Genomic DNA, 25,927 nt, shown 5'->3' on the forward strand with positions numbered 1-25,927 from the left:
GATTACGCTGCTCTCTACTCACCAACAGGAGGCTTAACGGGAGGAAGTCCTGGTTGTTGCAGAATCCAACTTCTGTGTTTCTGATACACTGCCTGTTCCAACAACCATGAGAGGAAGTGTGCAAAAACAAAGTGCTGTTAGTTTTAACACTTCACACGGGGCACAGGTAAGACACACATCTCCACACCTACAATGGTGTCTACTGAGGAATCCTAAGACTGCCTGGGAGAGTGAGGCAAGAGCATCAGAGGGCTGCCCAGAGTGGTTCTGTCACCACCCAAGGGGACACTGGCACCTAAAATAGCAATAGGGCCCCTTGGAAGTGCAAACCACCTCAGTGTGCACATACAGAGAGGACAACCACCTAACATAGCTACTCTGCAGCTCCTTAAGCCACACTTTGATATAGCAACTGGACTTTTCCTTGTGCCCTACAGCTAGACCTCCAGGAATGAATGGGGTGAATCAGCAGCACGAAGGGGAGGAGGGAACCCCAGCTGCTCTGCAGGCACTGCTCTCAGGGTGGGTTGCAGGCAAAGAGGCACAGCCCAGAGGCCATGGCCAGTGCTTCTCAGAGGACTAAAGCTTGTCTTAGTTTCTACAAAAAAGGATGGAGAACACGGAGGCAGGGGTCCTTGTTTGACAAACACTGGGTGGCTAAACAGGCAGTACAGCCCTGTCACAAACTGGGTAAAGAGCTTGCAACATCTTCGGCAGATATTTACACTCCCAGTTGTACAGTGTTTTGTTTTCCTGCAAGTATACCAGGAATACTTCTTAGCAACATCTTGCCATAGCTCTAGAAAAGACAGATAGCTGGCCGTGTTGGTAAGACTGGGCAGTCATTGTAAACCTTCATTCTAAAGTCTAGGAGACATGCTGTAATTTATCTTATACTCTCCACCTCGCAAGTCATTTGTAACAGTCCACCTTCTTACCAATGTGGCATAGACATCTTCTATGTAATTTACCCTGACAACTTTTTCTATTCAATCCATTTAAATTTAGTGTTACACAGTTTGCCTGCACATGCCTGTAATCCTAGCACTCTGGGAGGTTGAGGCAGGAAAACTCCAAGTTCAAACCAGGCCTGGACAATTTAACAAGACCCTTTCTGGATAATAAAAGAAGGGGTGGTGTGTAGTACAGGTAGAAGGCTCCCTCCCCAGTACCACCCCAAACCCCCAAACAACAACCACAACCACAAAAATGCCACCAAAAAAACAAATCAACAACAAACAAACTCATTAATACTACCCTTTATTTTTGTTTTGTTTTGTTGAAACAAGGTCTCCCTGTGTAGTTCACACTGGCCCTACAATCCCTGTGAATTCGAGGCTGGTACTGAGCTCTCAGCAACCTTCCTGCCTTAGCTTCCCCAGTGCCGGGATTACAGGTGATCTCCACACCCAGCTATGTTAATATTGCTTGCAATGTTCAGAGAGAAAATGTGATTCTTATAGTGAAACAGAAATTGAAGGTACAGGGAAAACAACAGAGTACTCATTTAGACTATTTAGTAAGCCAATGGAAATTAAGCTCAAGGCCCGTCACAGCTTACTTACTTATCTATTTTATTTATGATACAAGGTCTTCCTATGAAGCTCAGTATAGCCTTAACCTGGATTTATGATTCACATACATCTCAGATTCATGATTTTCCTGCCTGAGCCTCCCAAGTACTGGAATTACAGGCATGCACTTCCATGCCTTGCCAACATTTGTAAGACACCTTGAGGGAGAAAGTGTTAATTCTTAAGAACTTACTAGTTAAAAGACACACTGGAAAGTGTTCAGCTTTAAAAAGTTTATATAAATGTATTTTTCTCTGATTTTCATACAGGCAAGAAAGAGAAAAAAGGAAAACTACCTACACAGGGGGCTAACAACAGGAAACTTGTAAAAACCCCACTGGTACAGTTTATACAGCACAACCATGTACATCAGGAATGAGAAGGAATGAAGTCTCCACCTAACACTGAGATTGTCAGCAATGCACGAGGCTCAGGACTCCATCAGCTTCACCCACATGACACATTGAAGCATCAAAATCACATTACTATGATGCCCAAGTTACAGATATGGAAACTGAGGCACAGCACAGCTGCATGACTTGCTCAAGGTCATGTCCCTGCTACCACAAGAGCTGGATGTGGACGTGGGCTCTCTCAGGACCCTATCAGTGCCTTTTACTAGGTGGGCAGGACTGTCAGGGACTCAAGGTCTCCTCTCAGCCAACTGCACTCTTCAGTCAGCAGTTACATAAGGGCCATCCTGACTGCACTGGAAAGGTCAATGCCTTGCCATCTCTCACTGAGAAGGCAGCAGGGCTGCCCTAGCGGTCTCCACAAGGCTTCTGCCTTCTTCCCTGTCCCTCTTCAGGTGGCACAAGGTAAGTATATGGAAAGATAACACTGGAGGGAAGGGAAAAGGAAAGACAGAGTTGGCAGAACCTGGAAGTTGTGAGCTAAAGTTTACTCTGCCATTTCTTCTAGTGTGGAGAGAAGTCCCAAGTGTCACACTGCAATTTTCCTGGCAAGCCAGTGCTGCCTGCCACACACTGCACCCCACAGGTGCATCAGCCTCAGCCCTGAGAGCACAGATGGGTGCTTCACTTTATTAGTTGGGCAAGGATGCTAAGGTTCAACCAGACAGATTTTTTAAAAATTCTATTATTGTTGTTAACCATTTTCCAACAAATGTTAGGGCTAATCCTGAACCATTGACACCTGGGCATGCAACCAAACTCAGATGCTTTGTAACACATACAATGGCCACTCTAGGTAATTATTAGCGCGCACATGCTCCCAGCCAGTGTTGCATTACATGGCCCACCACATACCATCCATCTGGATCTCATTGGGCTGCACAGAGCGGGAAGACTTGGAAGAAGAGACTCGGAAGTTTGCAGGGAGTGTCTCTGATGACCCAGTTGCCACACCGTGAATGGCCTTTTCTCTAACCTTCTCTCTCCATGAAGGTGCTCTCCTAAAGTGTTTGTCATCCTCCTGGCAAATGAAAACACAGAACAGGCACACTCTAATAAAGATAACTGTCCTTCAGAAGGACTCCTAAGCCCCTGACTGTTTTGCTTTACTTAGCCTTTCCTGGTGACCTTCCAATGTGCTGCACACACTGGAACTTCAGTGTGAGAGGAAACATGATTACATTCCTGCTGGGCCCCAACTGGAGAAACGAGGGCAGTCCTGGGCACCAGGGATGTGATTTTCTCACCCATCAGAATATTTTATTTCTTACTGTGGACAAGCTCTTGCCTGCTATATAATGTACTTTTATTTATTTTCAAAATATCCTGGCTACAAATAATCCAACAAATGCTTTGCTTCCAGATTCAGCTTCCATCTTCTTTGTGAAAATCAAGTACTCTTGGAGCTCACTGAAGACAATCGTAATGTATGGCAACAGGTTAGTTATGATTTAGCATGAGGGGAAATTTAATATACTTTTGAAAGAAGCCTTCCAAACAGAAGAACTGGGGCAGGACAGTCAGCTGTCACCAAAACACAACTTAAGACTTTGATCGCAGGCTGCAATCTGTTTGACAATATAGAAATAATTTTTGAAGGTTGCCAAAAATTAAGTAGTGGACCAAGAGCAAGGATCAGTAGTAGAGCACTCAACTGGCATATGTGAAGCCCTGAGGTTGATTCCTAGCAGTGAGAGGAGAAAAAAGCTGAAAACTTACGACATCAAAACGTCTGACAGTCCCAAGGACCAAAAGGTCGGCAAATTCTTTGTCCAAGACATTTCGAGCCTGAAGTAACAAAACAACAACTAAATATATCTGAAGGATGTTACACATTACAATTTTTTAAAACAAAGACTTCAAAGACTCACATGCTTGCAACACAAACTGGAAAGAAAAGATAGTGAAAAATCAAGCACTTGCTTATTTTGAACTACCATATTATAGATTAGTTATGGAAAGTGATTACTAGTTGTCTAGAGTTAAATTTTCTCTCCATTCAAATGAAAAATAAGTATTCTAGAACCACAGAAAAACCGAACACTGTGGCTAAGCAGACAGAGGCACAGACTCCGTTGTCACCTTTCTGTTCTCTGTCGGGATCTGTAACAACAGGGCCAATGTGTTGTAATCGAAGGCTTCATCTAAGGCCAGCTGTGCGCCATGAACCCCACTCTCTATGAGGTTGTTTGCATATTCTTTAAGGCCAATGGATATGACCCAGCGAATCACTCGATCATTGCTCCAAACAAGCACATCTGTGAAAGAACAAAACAACTGTAAATGTGGCTTCAGAAAACCTCTTCATCATACATGTCCTGCAATGCAGGGGAAAGATTCCTAGCATGGATCTTGATCCCTCAGCTCCTGAAAATGGACTCCACACTCACAAATACTGACAGACACACACCTAGACACAGCTGTTTTGGTTCTGCCTCATTCTAATAAAAACTTTCCCTTTAGAAGCCTCCCCTAGTGCACTCAGGTGTCACAGTAAGATTGTGGATAGGATATATTCAGGGAACAATACAGCATGATTGGCTGAGGATGTAGCTTGGTGGCAGATCACTTGCCTAGTATGTACAAGGCCTGGGGTTCAATCCTAAGACTGCAAAAACATCAGGCTGAGGGTCAGAGTCAGACCTAGCACGTATAAGCATGTTTCCTACACAGACCCCAGAGTCTCCTGAAATGCTTCTCCATCATGAAAGGGGCAGATACCATGACAGTTCAGATACCTTGCTGAGTTCAACACAAACTCTTTGCTTCTGACCTTCTGACCTTCGTTTTCTTTTACTTTTTCTTGTTGTTGTACTGGGAATCAAACTCAGAGCCTTGTGCTTACCAGGTAGGTGCTAAGCCACTGAGCCATACCCCAGCCCCTGTGCTTCTGAAGCTTTGGTCATATCAACATCTTAATATATTACAAAGAAAGAATTTTAAAGACATTCCAGCATACTAGATTTTGGCAATCGTATATCATACAAAGATAATTATTAAATGTATTCTATTACAGACCAAAAAATTGCCACTCTGTAAAAATATATCTGACCACCAATCTTTTCAAAGACTGCTTTTGCCAACTGACAAAATATGGAGAGGGGATATAGAAAACAAATTAAGTGGATTAATACATTTCATGTCTGATTTTTTTTCTCAACTTTGTTTTGGTACCAGGGATCAAACTCATGACCTTGCACTTGCCAGGCAGCCGCTCTGTTGTTGAGCTATATCCCCGGCCATGACTTTCTTTTCTAAATAGACCTCAACGTATTCTTTGTTTTAAAAGAATTAAAACCCAGGCCTTGCACAGACTAGGCAAGTGTCCTACCACAGGGCTACATCCCTGGCCAATAGATAATCCTTTATTTTATTTAGAAAAAGACATCAGAATGAGGATGAAAATAACAGAACCACGATGCAGCCTGAATGAATCAACTATGGAAGACTTGACACAGTGCTTGATCATTATTCAGTAAGTCTCATTTCTTCTCATCACTGCAGTGCTATTAGTAACTACCGAGAATTCTGAGAGACTCTCGTGAGCATGACATTCAGTGTTGTCTTCAGAGAAGATGCCTGTCCCTGTCATACTGAGGGGGCTGCCATGCCCTCTCCTTCCTCCTGGCCTGTTTCTGACATGTCTTTCCTTTGCCCACAGGACACTCTGTGGTTTCTGTAAGGACTGCAATCCCAGTTAGTATGGGTGCTGTGGCAGGAGGGTCACAGGTGTAATCCCAGACCAGGGTACTTAGTGAAATTCTGTCTCAAAATAAATAAATAAATTACAAAATTATGGGTGCTAGGCTATTGGTTGCCTTGACCTCTCCCTCCCTCTGGGAGCAGAACTGTGTGCCCTGCATGCTGCCACAGGCCTTAGAAAAAGCTCCCAAAGCTGTAGTTTTAACCTCTATCCAGTAAGCAAAAGGCAGTGGCTTGTTTGCCTTGCTCTGATCTAATAGCATAAGGCAGCATCTCTGAGAGAGCGTATACAGTGTACAACAACAAAAGGAAAACTACATGAAAGAATGCCAGCACCAAGAGGGTAGCCTACAGACTGAGATAAGCACACACTGTCTCAGGGCACCCCTTTTCATCCCTCCTCTTGTTATCATGCCAAGCCAGTTGTTTCCACTTAAAAGTCTTCCCTGATTTATTTTTTTGTGGTACTAGAGACAGAAGCCAGAGCCCTGAGCATGCTAGGCAAGTCTTTTTTCACTGAACTACATTCTTAGCACCCCTAATTTTCAAATCTAGTTTTAGTGTTCTGAGACAGGGTCTCACTAAATTGCCAGGTCGGCCCTGAATTTGTGATCTTCCTGCCTTAGTATTCTTAGTAGCTGGAACTGTAATTTGTGTAATTCCCAGATAAATGTATGATTATTTTGTGCTTTTTTTTTTTTTTCAGTCCTAGCGATCAAACCCAGGGCAATGCAAGTGGTAAGCAAGTGCCTTATCACTAAGCCCTTGATTTCTTTTTGAGGTACTCAGGAATAAACACAGGGATTTGCACTGAGCTGCATCTCTAGCCCTGTTATACTTTTCATTTTGAGAGAAGGTTTCACGGAGTCCAAGCTGCCTGGGCTAGGCTTGTGACTCTGCTGCTATGTCCTCCCAGAGTGCTAGGATTGCAGGTATGTGCCAGCTCAGCTGGCTGCTATACTTTTTCAAACAGGCAATCACCCAGGCTGCCTGGGAGGCAGCAGGCATGTGCTGCATCCATCCGGCATAATGTACTTGCCTTTAACTACATCCTGACTTTCTTCTCTTCTTCTTTCCAGTTCTTTCCGATCATAATTTAACCTTTTCAGGCACATAAGTCCACACTGGAAGCTGTTCCTATTTACAAAATAAGGGGTTATTTAACGGTGGCAATGTGAAGTCTCTTGATCCGTTAGGAAGAACCACTTGCACTGCCTCACCTGTGAAAACTGTCAACCATTTTCAGCCGCCCCCGCAGGTCTTTCTTGGTCAGGTGGTTCAGCATCCGAGCATCCACAAGGCACTCCATGAAATAGCTTCGGTACTGAGGTAGGCCCAGGCTGGGCAGCCACTCATTGCCAATCCACTCGTGGTCCATGTCCCCATATGCAAGTGTCTGATTTCAACAAATGAGTGACATCAGTTCAGATTTTTAATCTAGACAACATTCTTAAAGGCTAAATGAATGACAACATTGCTTTTCATAATTTCTAAATATTTGGTCTCCCATTCCTACCTTTTCAAATTCCTAAAGTTTTATCCAACAGAAATCATATTGGCAAAATTTTATGACTCATTTAGGACAATTTACCAAGCTATAGAAAAATCATACCTGTCTATAAATTCCTTTTCTGAATTAGTTTTCAATATAATAATATAGGAATAAAGAATGATCATGACTCATGAACAAGTTTGAAGAATCAATTCAAATCATTCAAATGAGCTCTAGCTGGTTTTGATTTTATTTTTAATACATTGTCTTCCTAAATGACAAGTGTATTTGAAAATCAGGAAAAGTAAATTTAAAATGATAAACGAACAACTAATGAGACTAAGAACAAAAACAGAAAAATACAATTAAATTTAGAAGACTTCAACACTCCTCTCTTAACAACTGGTTCAATGTGCCAATCAAAAAACCAAAAAGGACTAAGAAAAGGAAAACAATCAGGAAGGCTACGGACAAAAACAATACTGTCAATCAATCTGACCCAGATATAACTTACACTTTTTCCTTTCTTCTTTTTTTTTGGGGGGGGGGTACTGGGAATTGAACTCAGGACCTCATGCTTGCAAGGCAGGTGCTGCACCACTGAGCTAAATCCCCAGCCCCTCCCCACAACCTTTAAAGACAGAGATTCCCATTATATTACCAGGATTGAGTGCAGTGGCTATGCACAAGCACTCCCTATGCAAAGAGATATTGATGCCACTCTTAGTATGATGTCCATCTTAGTTTAATGCCCAATTGTCATAGGACATTATAACAGCCAACTTCTGGGCTCAGTCTCTTGAGTTTTGGCAACTACAGGGGTGCATCATCACATCTGGCTTCAGGACGTACTTTTTTGTGGTGTGGTATGGTGGTGCATGCCTGTAAACCCAGCACTCAGGAGGCTGAGACAAAAGTATTTCGAGTTTGGGACTAGTCTGCACTACACCAAAAATAAGGAATCATGGTAAGTAGGTTTACTGACTCAGGAATAGGTTGGTTCACCAACTGAGGAGGAAAAAAAAAATCAATGAAATTTGCCCAATTACGAGATCAGCAAAGAAAGCCATGTCTCATAATACCTTATGTGGCACAAGATCCATCATTCAGTTATGAAACTCAGCATTCTAGGACGAAAGACCCACCGCCTCAATCTATTAAGGGTCATCTACCAAAAGCCTGCAGCTAAAAACCTCACAATGAGGGACCAAATGTCTCCCTGAACGGAAAGAAGCACAAGGGGTGTCCACTGTCACCGTTTATGTTTGGCTGTGCTGGAGACCTGGCCACTGTAATGGCAGGAAAAACATAAAAATGGCATGAGTTGAGAAAGACATAAACCTCTCTTTATTAGTAAATGACACGATTATCATTGTTGAAAAAGTCTATGAAATAGCTATTAGGATTTATACATGAATTTAGCAAAGCTGCTGAATATACAATGAATACACAAAAATTAACATTTCTAAATATACAAAATGAACTGGAAATTGAGATTTTAGAAGTATCTTATATAATGGCACTAAACTGCATAAAATCCTTAGCAACCAATTCAACAGAATATGTCCAAGGTCTGTACAATGAAAAATAGACATGATATACAACCACTTCACAGAGAATGGTTCGTTATGCTCTCCAGCTAAGGAAGATTAAATTACATTCACAGGAATCCTAAGGTACATTGAGGAATCCTTTAAAATAAAAACTATCCATTCCCATCCATCCTCTCCTGGCTTGAACTCAGGGTTTCATACCTGCTAGGCAAGCACTCTAACCTGAGCTACATCCCCAACCCCTTACAACAGGGTCTCACTAGGCCCAGGCTGGTCTCTAAGTTGATATCTTCCAGCCTCAGCCTCCTGAGTTATGGGATTACAGTCATAAACCACCATGCATGGCCTCCACGTTTGGTTTAGAACAATGGATTCCACTCTAGTATTTTATTTGTTCCAGTCAAGATACAAGGGATGGCTCAGCTAAGAGGAATGTTCCAATTCTAACAGAAAAGATTTCATAACTTTCTTTAAATGATGAGTGACAAATATACCACTATGGTAACCATTAAGATACCTAACAATGTTACCATGATGCAGTCCTTTGAGTCATACTTTCATGGGCCTGGGATTCACAGCCTGAATATTTGATGTTTTCTGGCCTGCTGACTATGCTCTCTTCTAATGAGTAGAAGAAATCTTCCAAATAAAAAGCTGTGCGGAAGCAAACCCTCCATATCTCTGTTTACTACTTTTGCAGTTGCTGATAATGCAGATTCTGACAGCTCAGACTCAGTTTGAGGGAGAGCCTCCTCCTCTCCCTGGCTGCCACCACAGCCTTCTGAAGAAGTGTGCAAAGGGACCTCATGCTCCAAGCATGGACAAGTCACGCTCAGTCTCAAGGTCAGTAAAATGCGAGCTCCATGAGAGTGGGACTGCAGCTGTCCTGCTCATTAATGGCTCCTGGCAGCTGGCACAGCCTTCTTACACAGCCAGTCATAACTTACATCTGATATGCGAACAGTTCTGACCACACTTGAGTGTTCCTTCCAAAGCTCAGTCAGGAGCGAGGCCACCCAGTGCCAGCACGGGCAAAGCACAATGCTTTGTGCTAGCATAGCTCTGTCCTAGCAGCTCTGTCTGGGAAAGGATGGTGGCAAAGTGCACCAAGCTTCTGCAGAACATTGCATGTGGGGTAAATCTGGAATCTTCTGCATGGGCCCCTTTTATATGGTCACTGCAAAAAGCAAATGTTAAGCTTATTCAACTACACTTTATGTCTCTGATGCTATTTCATATTGAAGTGGTGACCATATTCTACTTTGTCTTTTGGAATATATTGAAACTTACGTAATTATGAAATGCACTGCTTAATTCACTGATGGTCATTGTTGGTCCTGTAGAGAGACCTCTAACTAGGTGAATTTAAGCGATTCTAGAGGCAGGGAGTATCTAAACCCAGGGAGGGAAACCCAGTTAGTAGCTATTCTCTTTCTTCTTAGTTTTTGTTTCTAAACTTTTTGTAATTTTGAGACAGGATTTTACTATGTAGTTTAGGCTGACCTTGAACTCACTATGTAGCCTATGCTGGTCTCAAATTTGCAACAAACATGCTTGATCAACCTCCCAAGTCCTGGGATGACCCATATGTGTCACCAAGTTCCACCTCTCTTTTTTTCAAATGAACAAACAAAACAAACAACCAAGTGCTATAACTGAATAACCTTTAGAAATGCAAACAGAAGCAACTGTTTCAAGCATCATCTTGGAATCAGCAAATTCTAATCTTAACTCATTTATACTTGCTTTCAGACATATGCTAACTCTTCTGAGCCCCCGAATACCGTGCCCCTGGGAAAAGCTGAAGAACTACAAGTCCCCTGGTACTGCACTGTGCCCACCAAAGACCCAAGAGGGCAGAGGGATGCTGGGAATTTAACCAAGTCATCTGACTCAGACACTGTAAAACATGGGGCAGAGCTTTCTGTGTAGTGAAGAGTTAGGCAGCTGAAATTCAATCTCTGTGAAGTGATAAGCCTTAATTTCTGAGAACCCCATTACTAAGATCTTTAACTCAACACAGTAGGGCAGTACTTAGTCAAATAACAATATAAAGACATAGAGGGAAAGGCCCCGTGCCAACTTTCAGGTTTAGAAGTGTATTTCATGATTTTTTTCAGCAGTACATTTTAGAACAAAACTAACCCAGCAACGAACTACATGTACATAAACTCAGGAGTTGCCTAAACCAGGGGACTTTGTATAAAAGATTCTATTCATAAATAAAACAACCTTCGTTCAAAGTAATTTCCATGATCCCATATGGGAAATGTTCAAAATTATCCATGAGATGTAATCTTTAATCCTGTGATTTACTTGATTACATTCTTCAAGTCATTAATGATACTATGAATAAATTAAGGTGTGAAAAACACCTACTAAAGCAGGTCACACAAGTTTACATCCTCAATTGCTTTTTGTTGCTACAGAGTGAAGAAATATTATAGAAAGACTCCAACCTTATCCAGCTTCCCTCCTCATCTTCCTGATGTTAGGTTGTTAGGAATGTAAAAGAACATAACTATTAGTATTAGTGAACTTTAGTAGTGTAAGCAAATTAATTCTGCAGGGAACATGCACCTTGACTGAGTGAAAAACATTCAAAATATCAATGCCTCATGCAAAAACTCATGAAAATCCAAGAATTTCAATTTTCCATGCAAGGAGCAGACTTTTTCCATGCCAACTAACCTCATACAGTAGACTGTTGGCGTTAGACAACCACAACGCAGTGCTCAATGGAGGTCTCTCCAAAAGGAGAAGCAAATTACATCTTCTCTAAATGGGGCAAATCTATAAACTAAATTCTTGTAAAAATCTAAAAAATGCAAATACGACTATACGCTATGAGCTAATAACCTAAAAAGAACACATTATATTTGAAACAAATGCAAATTAACTTTTGTTTTCAACAAAAGACAAAGGGCCCTTTGGTCTGGAGTAGGAAACCCACTTTGGAACATGAGCTGCAGGGCTGACTGACCATCTGAGATGTGGCTGCGAGTGTTTCCATCTCTTCATGTGTTAACCAGACATTTCCTGTGGTCTAAGGTGACCCCAGTGCACCAGCCACATCCAGGGCAAGGGAAGCGTGACAGAAAGGAGAAGGACGCACATATGAGCCACAGGCACAGTAAGGAGCCACGAGGCAAAGGTCACTCTTTGCACATTTTCATTTCAGGCACCCACAGAGAAAGCCAGAGATCATTAACACAGGCTCATCCTCTTTTAAACAATAACAGTGTGGTCGGAATATAAGGAGAACAGCACACAATTTCCAGATCACATGCTTAAAAGTATGGATGAGAACATACTTTATATTTCTGAAAAGTTACTTTCCCCAGTAACTGATGATTCAATAGACAGTATTTTCAATAGTCTCACCATGTTGGAGGTATAGCTCATGATAGGGCTTTTGCCTGCCTCTCCCAAAGCACTAGGTTTAAGCCTCAGTACAGCAAAACAAAAGAATAAAACAAAACACACAGAAAGCAGTCTCACCCCAACACAGGCTAACAACAGGATGCTCTGGCCTTGGCTTCCTGTGGCTGCTTTCAGCAGATGATCCAAAGCCAGAGGAAGCCCAGGAGGCCAGGGCACAAGATAGTGAGCACAGGAGAGCCAAACAATGCAAACACCAAAAACAAAGCACTTGTCACCATCTGAGTCAAACCTGAGACTGATGGCCACTCTGCTAGCCCACTGTAAGCTCCCCAAGAACAGCAATTTCTGTGTTTGTAACTGGTGATATGGAGAGTCTTTCTGATGTGAGGTCTAGTCCTTGCCAATAGTTCAACTGAATCACAGAAGCTCCCTTTTGAAAGAGGGTTCTTAAAAGCTTTGAAAAAGCCATGCAGCATCTTCATTTCTACAAAGCCCACATTAATGTGGAAATAGCTGCAGAACAGACTGATACTGGTTACAAAACATTCCACCAAGGGAAAGTGTTCTTTGGCCATACGTTAAAAAAAAAAAAAAAAAAAAAGGCTTATTGTTCATTTTCATAATTCTCTAACAACAAAATCTTCACACTTTTTTGTGTATAAAGTTACTGTAGGCAGACCTTGCTCTGCTGCTCAGAAGGATGTCTACACAGCTCTAAGAGTTTGTTGAACATCTAAATGAAAAAACCCCTGAACTTTGCAACTTAAGAGCTGGCCTGCTCTTCCCTTCTAATAACCACCAATGTTTCATCAGAAGAGTCACCAGGAAGCTCTTTGAGGGCTCTTCACTACTCCCCAAGTGGACAGCATCTTTGTGAGCACAGGCATGGTTGGACAGACACATGCAGCTCCCAAGACCCAGAGCACCTGCTGGTGCCGTGACACACAACCACAGTGCATCTAGGAAACTCAGCATTTTTCCTCCTTTAGTTCTTGTAGGGAAAAAAAGACATCCACAAAGAAGAGAAGCTTAGAACTGTCCAGGAACCAGTGGATTTCTGGGAGGTGACCACCCCTTGTTAGCGTGTCAACTGTATGTCAGTGGCACCTCTGGACTGCCACAAATTACAGTTACTCTGTAAGTCCCGCCTATATGTGCAGTGATGCAGATGCACTCACACGCACAAGACTGAAGGAAAGAAGCCACACACAACAAAGTAAGGGCAGCCCAACCTAGTTTATAGCCAAGGGGCCGTAGCCAGGTGCTTATTTATGCCCGGGGATTGTATGCAAGGGTTTATACATTCCTGGGCTTATCTGTATATTTTGCTACCTGTATACTTGAAGAAAAACAATATTTTCCGCATATAATTTGCTTAGCAAGTACCTTTATATACCGTACAAGTACTAATTATTGCTTGAACTATGAAATAGAAATCAAAGTTCAAGGATGAAATGCTACTTAAAATGTTAACTTTTCCTTCCTCAAGAGGTCCTTACACTTACTCAGTTTTGATAAATTCATACGTACATTTGTGACACTCAATTTTCTACCTTTCAAAAAGCCTTCTTTCTTAAAGAAGGCCTTTCTAACCAAGTTTTATTCATTTATTTAATTATTTATTTTTTGGTCTTTTCTGAAACGGGATCTCATTACTCAGTTCAAGCTGCTCACACTGTAACCCACTGGCCTAGAACTCACAGTGATCCTCCCACCTCAGCCTTCTGAGTGCTGGAACTACAGGCATGTGCCACCATGCCTGGCTTTAACCACACTTTTACACAAGCAGTTCACACATTTTCTTTGGATCACTCAACCCCTCCAAGTTAGGGGTTGTACTATGCTTTCCTGAAATTTTAAGTTGAAACCACCCTGTATGATTAGGAAGCAGCACGGAAACATTAGCAGGCTACTGCTTTTGTGGGCTCTGCCTTCCTCCTCCACAGAGGGCACACAGAGCCTCTGTGAACATACCTTTTTCAATGTGGGTGGAGCCGAAGGGCTGGTGAGCCACAGGGTTTCCTGGATGGCCAGCCGCAGCTTCAGTCTGTGCAGAGGGTGGCTGATGCCAATCTCTTGCTGGATCTGTCTGTCTGACAGAGCTGACATGATGGCCCCACTTTTCACATTTGCTCTGCAGGCAGCCACATAGCAAGCAGGCATCCCAACCCAGAGCTAGAAAGAAGAATGAAAAGACCAGAACATCAGGTAGAGACAGGAGATGCACGACAAGCTTGTGTCATGTAGCATAGGTCTCTGTAGTAAAGGGATGTACCTCCAGCCATTCAACCACGGTTGGCCCGTCCCACTGTGAAAATGGTAAGCCTTGCCTCTGGGCTTCCTCCAGCAACTCAGGCCTGTGGAAAAGAAGACATTCAAATTAAAGAAGCACTGTTACACATCCAACAAGTTAATGGAACAGTCTCTGAGCATTTTCAAAAGTATAACACATATTCTCAGTTCCTTTTATCTTCTACAGTTTTAATGTTATTAACATCATCCTTGTAATGACAGTCACACACATACTATGGAGAATGCCTGAGTAAATAAAAAATGCTACAGAGTTCTCTTGATTCCCAGTCAAATCACCATCACTTCAGAGAATTGAAGAATTACTACCAACTTATAAAACTCAAGCAGAATTTTCATATCCAAGGTAGTAAGACAATTAGGGGAAAACATGAAACCCTACTTCAACAATGAAGAAACAGTATCTAGGAAGAGGAAACCACACCTCAGTTGAGACATCAGTGCCTAATTTTGTGAGAGACTTTAAAAAACAGTGTTTTTGGGGGGTGGTTGTGGTTTGGGGAATGTTGAGACAAAGTCTTGCTATGTATGTAGTCCAGGTTGGCCTCAAACTCTGTGTAACCAGTCTCCCCCAGTGCTTGGATTATAGATGTGTTTCATACTCCCAGCTGTAATGCAGACTTTTAACCACAAAAAGATTATCGTCTAATACAGCAAACAAGTAACAGAGGACAGTTTCTATTGTACACTGCTCTTTAAGTAAACGGGTACTTGCTAAGTCACTGGGTCATTCTGTGGTTTTAACCCATTGATCTCTTCTTTAGCCAGCCATTCAACACCTCCTTCAATGCCGAATGTATCACCAGCACAGAAACTCATGCAATACCAAGGCAGTACTGCAGGGAAGTGGGTAGGTGAGTCTTGCATGCACTCCGTAATGTGATTTGAGGTTTCATATATGCTTTATTTCTAAAGACTCAAGTCACACTTTTACTATACTAACATCTCTAAAAGTGATTTGTGTAACACAGTTATGTGAAACAGTAACATTGTAAGCATGGTAAGTCTGACATTAGAACACAAAGGACAAGTATGTTTCAGATACACAAAAACCCTAGTCAGTCTCAGTCAATCAGTCTCTCTTCCCCTTTTCTTTCTTTTGGAAACTTATGTTCCTAAGTAAAATGTTTCATATACAATTTCAACTAAGAGTTCCTTAAGTTACCGCTAAGCTTACAGGAACAATCACCAGGGAGTAACTGTACCAGAGAAGGCAGCAAATGTGTTATCTCAGATGAAACAAGAAAAAAACAAAAAGAAGAAGAAGAACAACAACAACAACAACAATTTTCTAGTTGAAACAAGCAAAGCTATTCACAGAGAAACAGATCAGCAGAAGAGTGCTCCTAAGTACAAGAAGTAGTAGGCTACTGTCATGGTTTATGTCTGTGGCCCCCAGGCCTCATGCATTTTCATTGTGCATTTGTGATGGTTCATTGTCTAGTGCTTGGATTCATGGTGTCAGTGTTACACCCACATAAGAGTGGAGCCAGGATATGATGTAATGGTAGGAAGAAAGTGTATCTTGCTCTTTGCCTGTTCCTACTTGCTGTTTGCAGCCACCATGAACTGTGACCCAGCCATGCCCACCTGCCTTGGAGCCAACTGAGTGTGGACTGAAACCTCCCAAAACTGTAAGAAATAACCTTTTCCTTTCCAAACTTGGGCTTCAGGTATTTTGTCTCAGCAATGAGTAAAAAGTAACTAAGACAGAATTTGGTACCGAAGAATGGGGTTGTTTGCTGTGACTATACCTTACCATGTTTTTCAAGAAATGGCTTTGGAAATGGCTTGTGGGCAGAGTTTGGAAAGGTTTGGATGTGTTGCCTGGATGCATAGAGCTAGAGCAGCTTAGGCAGTTCTGTAGAGGAGATAGTGGTCACAGCTCAGGAGACCAGAAGGCTGATAGGAAGCCTGATGGTAAAGACCAGGCCTGGGAGATTTCTGCTGGGAAGAAGGACTGCAGTGATTGTTGGACTCCCCATGATGTGAGTTATGGGTTGGCAGAAAGTTGTCTACATTTTGCTCATGTCCAGAGACTTTGCCTGAGACTGAAACAAAGGGCAATGGACTGATTAATCTTGAAAAAGAAATTAAAAAGCAATCAAATGTTGAGTCTGTGGCATGGCTACTGTAGAGGGCTTTTAGCCAGCTTTATGTTGCAAATCAAGAGGAAAGAGCCCAGCGGGATAATTTGCAATACTGTGAGTTTGGCCAGAAAGAATATTTCAGGAAGGCTGTGGATTGTAAAGACAGTGGAGATTCTGATGGCTGAGGGAAAACAGAGAAATAAGAAAGATGGGCCGGGGGCATCCCAGGAAGCAGGTCCCCACCCTGTGCAGCCTCACTGCAAAGGTAAAAGAATTTTTTCAGAGGAGAAAGCTGCAGAGCACCAGGTTCCAGAATGGCGACAGAGACCACATGAGTTTCCAGAATGGTGACAGGCCACATGAGGTTCCAGAATGGTGGCAACATAGAGAAGCTTTTCCTCACAATCAGTTAAACAGAGCCCTGTGATCCAGGCAACTGACCCCTACAGCCAAGAGAGAGAAAAGCCTGAGTACTGCTCTAGCTAGCAGCAAACCTTGGCAACATCCACATGGTGCTGATCTTAGGTGCTAGGAAAATGCACAAATTCTGAGGGTAAGATGGCTTCTACCTCTATTGCAAAGGGCCTGGGAGGCCAAGCTGTGTGCCCCTGAGAGGGCAATTTGTGAAGACATAAAGGTGAAGCCAAAGGTGCAGTGGAGACCCCAAAAGTTTGGAAAAGCCAGAAACATGGACGATCCAAGGAAAGCTCCAAAAAGCAAGCAGAGAGGATTTAAGAGAAAAGCTGCAGGAGGTGAAATCCCTGGAAGTGCCTTGGGGGTGGAATCACACAAGCCTTTTGGAGCTTGTAACCATATTGCTTCAGATGCAGAGCAAGGAACTCTAGGACTTAATGTTCATCCTGCTGGATGTTGGATTTGCTTTGTTTCCAATGCTTTATATTCCCCTGTTTGTAACTTTTGGAATAGTAATGTTTATTTTGTGCCTTTGCATTTGAGAAATGTTTAAACTTGTTTCATTTGTACAGGGGTTACAGTTAAGAGTTTGCCATAGATCATGGAGGAGACATGGGACTTGGACTGTTCAGCAATGCTGAAACTTAAGACTTTGGAAACTCTTGGTGGTGGACTAAATGTCTTTTGTATAAAGGATGTACAAGAGTCCTGGGGGCCAGGGGAGGAATGTCATGGTTTATGTCTGTGGGCCCCCAGGCTTCATGTATTTGTATTGTGCATTTGTGATGGTTCATTGTTAGTGCTTGGATTGATGGTGTCAGTGCTATACCCACAGAGGGGTGGAGCCAGGATGTAATGTAATGGCAGGGAGAAGGTGTGTCTTGCTCTTTGCCTGTTCCTGCTTGCTGTTTGCAGCCACCATGAACTGTGGCCCAGCCATGCCCTGGAGCCAACTGAGTGTGTGAAACCTCCAAAAACTGTAAGAAATAAACCTTTCCTTTCCCAACTTGGCCTTTAGGTATTTTGTCTCAGCAATGAGTAAAAAGTAACTAAGACAGCTACCAAACCTGGCTACAGAGCTGCTATGACTCATTTAAGGAAACAAGAAACACACACACACACACACACACACACACACACACACACACACACAGAGAGAGAGAGAGAGAGAAAGAGAGAGTGTGTGACAAACATACAGAGAGACAGACAGACAGACAGACAGACAGACTGACCCCAAGAAGCAGTGTAAATCCATTTCTGGGTAAAGATCTGAAATTCTGTAATATTAAGTGAGGGTCTGTCCTGGATGCTCTGGCCAGGCCAGGGAAGAGGAAGACTACTGCTGTAGGTCAGAAGCACTTCTAGATTATGTGCCTATTCAAATAGACTAAGTAAGAACTATGTCCTCAGTAGTCTAAAAATGATTTTGTTGGTGTTTTCATTATTTTTGATGGTACTGGGGATGGAACCAAGCACTCATTGAACTAAACCGCCAGCCATTTGTACTATACTTTTTATCTTGAGACAGTTTCTTAAGTTGCCTAGAACAATGGCATTGTCATCATAAATGACCCTCCTGCCTGGACCTCCCAGGTAGCTCGGATGATTAAAGGTACATACCACTGCACAGCTGTAATTTGTGAAAGTACATACCAGACATGTACTGCAAACAAGAACAAGGCCCACTACCTGAAGCTTGGTATAAACTGCTGTTGCCTTTACATCCTTCCTCCTCCTTACACCTGCATCCAGATGCAGCAGTGGGAGTGGTGTGAAGGTAGCAGAAGTAGGATGATGCATTCAAAAGTCATGTGACGTTAGGAAATAACACAGAAGACCCTGGCTGGGGAGTTGGCCCAAGTTCCACCTACAGGTAGCTACACCTCCCCTACCAGGTAGTTTGTGGACTACGAGATTGGGCACCTAACCTTGGTTAACACGATAGGTGGGCACATTAGAGTCCAGTTTTCTTGAGAGTTGTTCCCAAAAGTGTACAGAAGGATCCTGTGTTAAGATGCAGAATCTGGAGCCTGCAGACACTTCTGCGCACCTCTACTCTGGCTCTTTGCAATGTTTGGTGATATGCACAACTACCTTCCTTTTACACTGGGTATTGAAACTGGATCTCTTTTGCTTGCTACTGCACATACTTAGTACAGACACCCATTTGTCCAAATCTGTGACCTCCAAGAACTAAATGGCTTCACAGTGTTTACTCACCTACCTGACTATCCACTTAGGTAAGGTTATCCGTCTACCCATATGATTAGTTTGGAATAGGAGAACCACCTATTTCCTCCCCCTCTACTAAAGCTGCAAACATTTAAGCTTTAGCAACATTCATTCTTTTCTTGCTCAACTTCCCAAATAATAACTCTTCCAGCTCTGAGCCCCAAAGCTTCAAGCAAGGTAATCAAGCTGGGTATGGTGGCATCATCTATAATCCAGCATGTGGGAGATGAAGGCAAGAGGATTACCATGAATTCAAGGCTAGTCTGGACTACATACGGAGCCCCCAGGGGAAAAAAAGGAAAAATTTAAAAAGAGCAAATAAAAACATAGTAACCAGTGGGGGGGGGGGGGCATACTCTGCAGAATGTCCATCATCTGTCCACACTGAATAGCCACCAAGGGCATCTGAATAATATGTCAGTAATCCTAGATGTTGATGTGTCATATCCATCAACTCCAGAAGAAAACCCCTTTGGTTTCTTCTGATATTTGCTTGCTCCTGGGCTGTGAGATATCATATCCCAATAGATGTGACAGGCAGGCCAAGCTGGGGCCCTTTGCAGAAGGTGGCTGGGCACTAGATTGCTCTGTTCCTGACATTGTCAGAGCTTCTTTTCTTCAGCTTATAGCTTCTCCCATAGAACCAAACACTAGACACCAGGGTTGATTTTTATAATATCTGCTCTAATGCCAGGATGATGGTACACACCTGTAATCCCAGCACTTTGGAAGCTGAGGCAGGAGAATTGCTATGAGCTGAAAGTCAGCCTGGGTTACATAATGATTTCAAGTCCAACCTGAACAACACAGTGAGACCCTTTTTTAAAAAAAGAAAAGGAGGCCAGGAATTTAGCTCAGCAGCATAGCACCTGCCTGGCAAGTGCAAGGGCATGAGTTTGATCCCCAGTACCAAAAAAGGAAAAGAAACCAAACACACACACACACACACACACACACACACACACACACACACACAAACACAGAGTATCTGCTCTAATGCAAACTGATATGGGAACCTTCCTGCCTTTAAATTAGAGACTGGGGGCTGAGTGTAGCTCATTAGTAAAGCACTTGCCCAGCCTTCACAAGGTGCTATGTTTGATCTGCAGCACCAACATGTATATACATGCACACATACATACATACATACATACATACTGTTGGAGGAGGCAGCTATTTTAGATTCTGTCATACTAATGATGGAGCTCAGGGCTTTAGCATACTAGGAAAGTGTTCTACAGCTATGCTGTATTCTCTTGGACCAAAATACACTAAATTCTCTGGGGAACAAATGCGTAAAATAAAAGTTACGGGAAGGCCAGGGATTTAGCTCAGCAGCTTAAGGGCCTGCCTGGCAAGTGTGAGGTTGTGAGTTTGATCCCTGGTACAAAAAATGTCATGTAGTCTATGAATTATGATATATTTTATAATGTAGGCAAAAGCACAATGGTAAAGCTGCCCTTCATTTCAAGAAGCTTGTGCGAGTTTCTGCAGAATAAACATTATCTAAGTGACATATAGCAAGAACTTTAACTCTCCATAGTAAATACATGACTGTATTTCCAAGAGATGGGACACTTTTCAACTTCAGGGGTCTTGCACAAGGGCTAAGGAGACCCTTTCTCATGGCTGCAGCTCAGGCTCACATTTCACATGCTAGTCACACTGTGAGGAAGAGTACTGGGGACCAGTGTGTTGTTTTGACAAGTGAGGAATGGAAGCAATTTTTCTCACCAAACAGAAATATACTCTTGGGAAGTTTAGCAGAGAACCCAAAGCTGGTAACACCAGCACTCCACACTATATGATTCAGAGTACCACTGAGTATGGCTCCATGTGTAACCAACTTCCCACAGCAAATGCACCACAATGCCACGCAACCGGAAGGAGAGCACTACAAAGACAAAGGTGAGTTGGAGATCCATGTTTTGAAACTTCACACAGCATTCTATGAGCTGATGAACGGACTCCAGTCTGAGTCATGCTGATAGTTGCATTGACTACTGAGCACCTCAAGTGTCAGCAAAGCATCAAATTCTTCCAGTAATTCTCAGAGAGCATGAGTTCAGCTGGTCAATATGTGCACTGAGTCCTGGGAACCCTCCTTCAGTCAATGTGATAGGCTAGTGGTTCAGCGGCAAGGAGCATGGCCTACAGCCAAGTTAGGGCTCATCACAAGAAGTACTGTATTTCTGAGAAAGTACCAAAGTGTTGAACTGTACTCTGTATTCACAGAACAGTTTTTTATTACATCAAGAATGCTCAAAGTAGCTGGATGTGGTTGTGCATGCCTGTAATTCCAGCACTTGAGAGGCTGAGGCAGGAGGATCATTGTGAGTTTGAGGTCAGCCTGAGCTACAAAGTGAGCTCAAAGCCAGCCTGAACTGCATAGTGAGACCTGTCTCAGAAAAACAAAAACAAAACAAAAAAAAAAAACAAAAAAACAAAACAATAATGCTCAAAGTATTAAACTGTACCCTGTATTCACAAAATACTTTTTTTCTTCAAATCAATTACAATTCAGGTTATCTGACAGATATCACAAAACTGCCCACCATAGTCAGATGACTACTTTAGAATTTTCCCTATGAACTTTCTACTATGGTTGAGAAATCACATATGCATCCCACATAGAACTATAAAGTACAGAGCAAAGACCCATTCTTAGACACCTTGAAACAGCCACAACAGATGTTTGGAGTAAGCAGCATAAACTTGAATCTCCTTGCTACCGAGAAATCTCCCTCCCTACCACCACACACACACACACACACACACACACACACACACACCTGTAAACATGCATGCCTGGTGTGCAATTTAATCATGTGTTTGGGCAAATAATTCAAAGCCTGTCCTGAGGGTGCACACACACTTCTTGAGAGTTAGAAAGTCAATTTTTACAACAGGGAAACATTTTGGTTTTCTGTTTTTTGCTTTTATTGTGGTACTGGGGATTGAACCTAAGGCCTTAATGCATGCTAAGAGTACTACACTACCGAGCCACATCCCCAGCAAAATAGCCAAACATATTAGGAAAATTATTTCTTCTCTTCCATGAAACATAAACTTCAGAAGGCAATGGGGTGAATGATCAAGCTGTGCTGCTGTTGTTTTTATTACATTGAAATGAGCACGTGAAATAAAAGACACTGGCAAAATCTAGGCAACACTATTTCTTTAGCATGGTTTCGAGAGGGAAAATGACTAGCTTTAATATTAAGCTCCACAAAGCCAACTGCTCATTGCTTAAATTATTATAAAAGACTTTTACACAGTTCAGATTTTGTGGTTAAATGGTACTATAAAATTCTATTTACAGAGCACCAAAGATTGAGTATTTGTATAGAATGTTTCCATAACAGAATTTCACCTGCAATGGCATGTCATCACTGTTGAGCTGCTTAAAACAGTTACTATGGCCAAGTGCAGTAGCACATGCCTGTAATCCCACCACTTGGGCAACTAAATCAGGAGGACTGCTGTGAGTTCAGTCCAGCCTGAATTACAAAGTATGATTCTTGTCTCAAAAAATAAATGAATAAAATAAAAAACAAAAGACTCATTATAATATGAAAAACTTCATATATAAGTTAGCTATGAAATAAAAGACAGACAATAGAAGAAAAAAGTTATTGTAACTCAGCATGGAAAATATATCTAAAGGAATACTTCGACTTAGTACAATTGTGTTCCATCTTTTATATGTGTTTTGGCTTATAGTCTGGTATGTTTGATATATATATATATATATATATATATATATAATATATATTGATATTGATATATATATCTTATATATATATATTTCTTTTTAATAGTCTTATTTTTAATCTGTATACATGACAAGGGTTTATAAGAGAAATGCATGAATGGGATTCTGGCAAAATACAAGGATGGTGGAAAATAAAGAATAGAAATGTGTCATGGACATGTATCAACTCCCAAGAACCAACATGATTATTATGTACTGCAAACACATACCAATAGAAGTTTAAAAAAAAAAAGGCAGTCATGAATTCAGAGAAGACAACTAAAATGAGTGAGATTTCATAACTTTCCAGCAGAAAGGGTTCCTAGGGATTCGAGTGCAACGCTAGTGTCAGGGCCTTTGCACTCTGAGTTCCACACAGTACTGGCTTCACTGAGAAGTGGACACCTGATGTTTCCCATATACAAATTTATCCAAGAACCCACCAACTTTCACCTTTTCTCAAGACCAGTGTGCCCATCTTACCTTAGGCTTTCAAACTTTCCCTACTGTCAAGTTCAAATTGTACCTCTTAGACATTACATACTGTCTGATTTTGTTGCAGAAAGCTTTTTGATTGATATTTTATTAATCATCTCACTAGGAAAATGTCTCAACCTATCTAGTTCACTTATAACTCTAGTTTTGGGTGTGATCAGCTTACACAACCAATCCTACATCAGAGAAGTGTACATACTTCCCTGATATGTTGGTGCCTGTGCTCCCCTATGCAAAATCATTCGGAACATATATTATTTTCAGAATCTATCTTTATGTGGGCCTAGGGATGGTATGTCAAGCCAGTACGCTCTCACTTATACTCCACTCCTCAGCCCCTTAAGATTTAGTAGAGGATTATAGTTCAATAATACACTGTAAAGTAGAGATCCAATCTCAGATAAAATGTAAAATTATATCACGGTAAATGCTTCTGGAGGACCACTTGTGTAAACAATAGAAGTCACCACAGTGACCTTAATTATAGCTTATTTAGGACTTGTGTCCATGTTTTAAAACATATACATGCACATATATAATTCTATCAAACTGAGAAAAAGCCACACGATGCATGAACAACTGTAACAGTCATTTGACAGTTGAGAAAACTGAAGCCTAAGCTAAATAATGTTGTCAGACAGCTAACTAGAGAATTAACCAGGATTCAGCGGCCAAAGCTCAAATGGCCAAGCCTAACTATTACCCATTCTATCATCTAGAGAGACAACTCTGCAAAGGAAGACTGAGAATACACATGTGAGTTCAGTCAAAGTTTCCAAATGTCCTCTGTTCTCCAGACATGATGGCTTAAAACAGGCTTTAGGTCAATGGAGGCAAACCTATGGCATGCATGTTGCAGCAAGCTCTTTGTACCACTGAAAGCTCTATCACTGCTTTAGGTTCATCTTTCAAAAGACAATGTATTTACAATAGCTAGAAATTACACTTAAAATCAGCTAAGAATGATGGTTAACTCAGAAAACTGTTTCATGAGATGGAGAAATAACAAAAAGCTTACTTTTTTTGAAGTTGATGATTTTTTTCATCCTTTCCTCCCAATTTGCTAAGTTGGAAGGCATCCTGAGATGAGTTTTCCGTTTCAGAAACAACGGCTACAAAAGAGAAGAAAAGCCCCCAAATTTAGAGTAAATTAACAGGGCAAAGTTTCATGTTTCACAAATAGGAAGAAGATTCTGCAGGTAGAGAGCTGAATAATTTCTGAAGGGTAAGCTTCCGAGCAAACACATTTACATGTTCAAGCGTATAAATTAGCACATAAGAGGGTTATTCATTCACGCCAAATGAATGTCCACTGCTCTGCTTTGTTTCACACGTGGGCAGACTGGGCTGTCAGAAGAACGCTCAGCCATGACTCCTCGTGGGCACTGGACACCTGCAGCAGGCACATAGGAAAAATCTCACGCTCTCCCAATCCCAGCAGTTAGCACAGCTGCCTAAAACCGGCCCACCTTGTCTTGGTGATTCTTTGCCAGTTTGTCCAGGCGGACCCTTTTCCTTTTTGCCAAACAAACAACCAGTGGAGGACTTGATGCCCTTCTTCTTTGGGGCTTTGTGGGGCGAGTCCTGCCTGCTGTCACTGGTACTGGGATTGTTCACAGGACCTTCCTGGGAGCCTGTTGAGCTTCAAAGAAATAAAATGGATTTTTACCACCCTCTTCCCAGATCCACAGTCCATTCACACATACAAGAACAGTCTGCATTTTTAACATTCCTACCTTCAACTTCCTAAAAAACGTTTTGAGTCTCTTACACACAGTACAATATGCATTGTGATGCAGGGTCCCAGTAATGCTTCCACAGACCTGTGTCTGGAAAGCCAAGATTCTGATGTGCTCCCTGCTCAGAGCAGGCCTGTACTCTAGCCTGCCTTGTTTGGACACATAAGGGAACACCCTCTGCAGGGGCCTTGCTCAGGCACTGAGGGATGCACTCAGGCAACAGGAAAGAAAACAAGGTCTCAGAAGCCTGACTGTAATTGTAACTTATTTAGGAATTGTGTCCATGTTATAAAACATATACATGCACATATATAATTCTATTGAACTGAAAAACAGCCACATGATGTATGAACAACTGTAACTGCCATTTGACAGTTGAGAAAACTGAAGCACAGGATAAGTAATTTTGTCAGAGACACACAGCTAACTAGAGAATTAACCAGGATTCAGCGGCCAGAGCTCAAATGGCCAAGCCTAACTATTACCCATTCTATCACCCTGGGAGACAACTCTGAAAAGGTAGACTGAGAATACATGTGTGAATTCAGTCAAGACTTCCTAATGTCCTCTGTTCTCCAGACATGATGGCTTAAAACAGGCTTTAGGTCAGTGGAGGCAAACCTATGGCGTGCATGCTGCAGCAAGCTCTTTGTATCACTGAAAGCTCTATCACTGCTTTAGGTTCATCTTTCAAAAGACAATGTATTTACATAGCTAGAAATTACACTTAAAATCAGCTAAGAATGACTGTTAACTCAGAAAAATATTTCATGAG

At 42.0% G+C, this 25,927-nt stretch overlaps 1 protein-coding gene and 1 long non-coding RNA gene across 2 annotated transcripts in view; one reads left to right on the top strand and one right to left on the bottom strand.

Moving 5' to 3' along the window:
- Positions 1 to 25,927, bottom strand: part of LOC134471455 (liprin-alpha-1-like) — a 58,482-nt gene that overhangs the window by 2,829 nt on the left and 29,726 nt on the right. Inside the window, exons 9-19 of the mRNA XM_063230347.1 lie at positions 24,432 to 24,550; positions 14,394 to 14,475; positions 14,093 to 14,293; positions 11,718 to 11,780; positions 11,197 to 11,219; positions 6,910 to 7,089; positions 6,729 to 6,826; positions 4,070 to 4,245; positions 3,707 to 3,775; positions 2,843 to 3,008; positions 23 to 92 (exon numbers count right to left, since the gene is read on the bottom strand). Coding sequence (XP_063086417.1) covers positions 34 to 92; positions 2,843 to 3,008; positions 3,707 to 3,775; positions 4,070 to 4,245; positions 6,729 to 6,826; positions 6,910 to 7,089; positions 11,197 to 11,219; positions 11,718 to 11,780; positions 14,093 to 14,293; positions 14,394 to 14,475; positions 24,432 to 24,550 — 1,236 coding nt within the window. The 3' untranslated portion in view covers positions 23 to 33. The remainder of the gene's footprint in view (positions 1 to 22; positions 93 to 2,842; positions 3,009 to 3,706; positions 3,776 to 4,069; positions 4,246 to 6,728; positions 6,827 to 6,909; positions 7,090 to 11,196; positions 11,220 to 11,717; positions 11,781 to 14,092; positions 14,294 to 14,393; positions 14,476 to 24,431; positions 24,551 to 25,927) is intronic.
- LOC134471374 (uncharacterized) lies at positions 9,097 to 10,981 on the top strand. The gene is made up of 2 exons (XR_010040816.1): positions 9,097 to 9,577; positions 10,487 to 10,981. It is a non-coding gene; the product is annotated as an uncharacterized LOC134471374 (long non-coding RNA).

Source organism: Cavia porcellus, unplaced genomic scaffold (genome assembly GCF_034190915.1).
Source record: "Cavia porcellus strain 051 isolate PalLab524CR breed Dunkin Hartley unplaced genomic scaffold, mCavPor4.1 scaffold_18, whole genome shotgun sequence".
Taxonomy (NCBI): domain Eukaryota; kingdom Metazoa; phylum Chordata; class Mammalia; order Rodentia; family Caviidae; genus Cavia; species Cavia porcellus.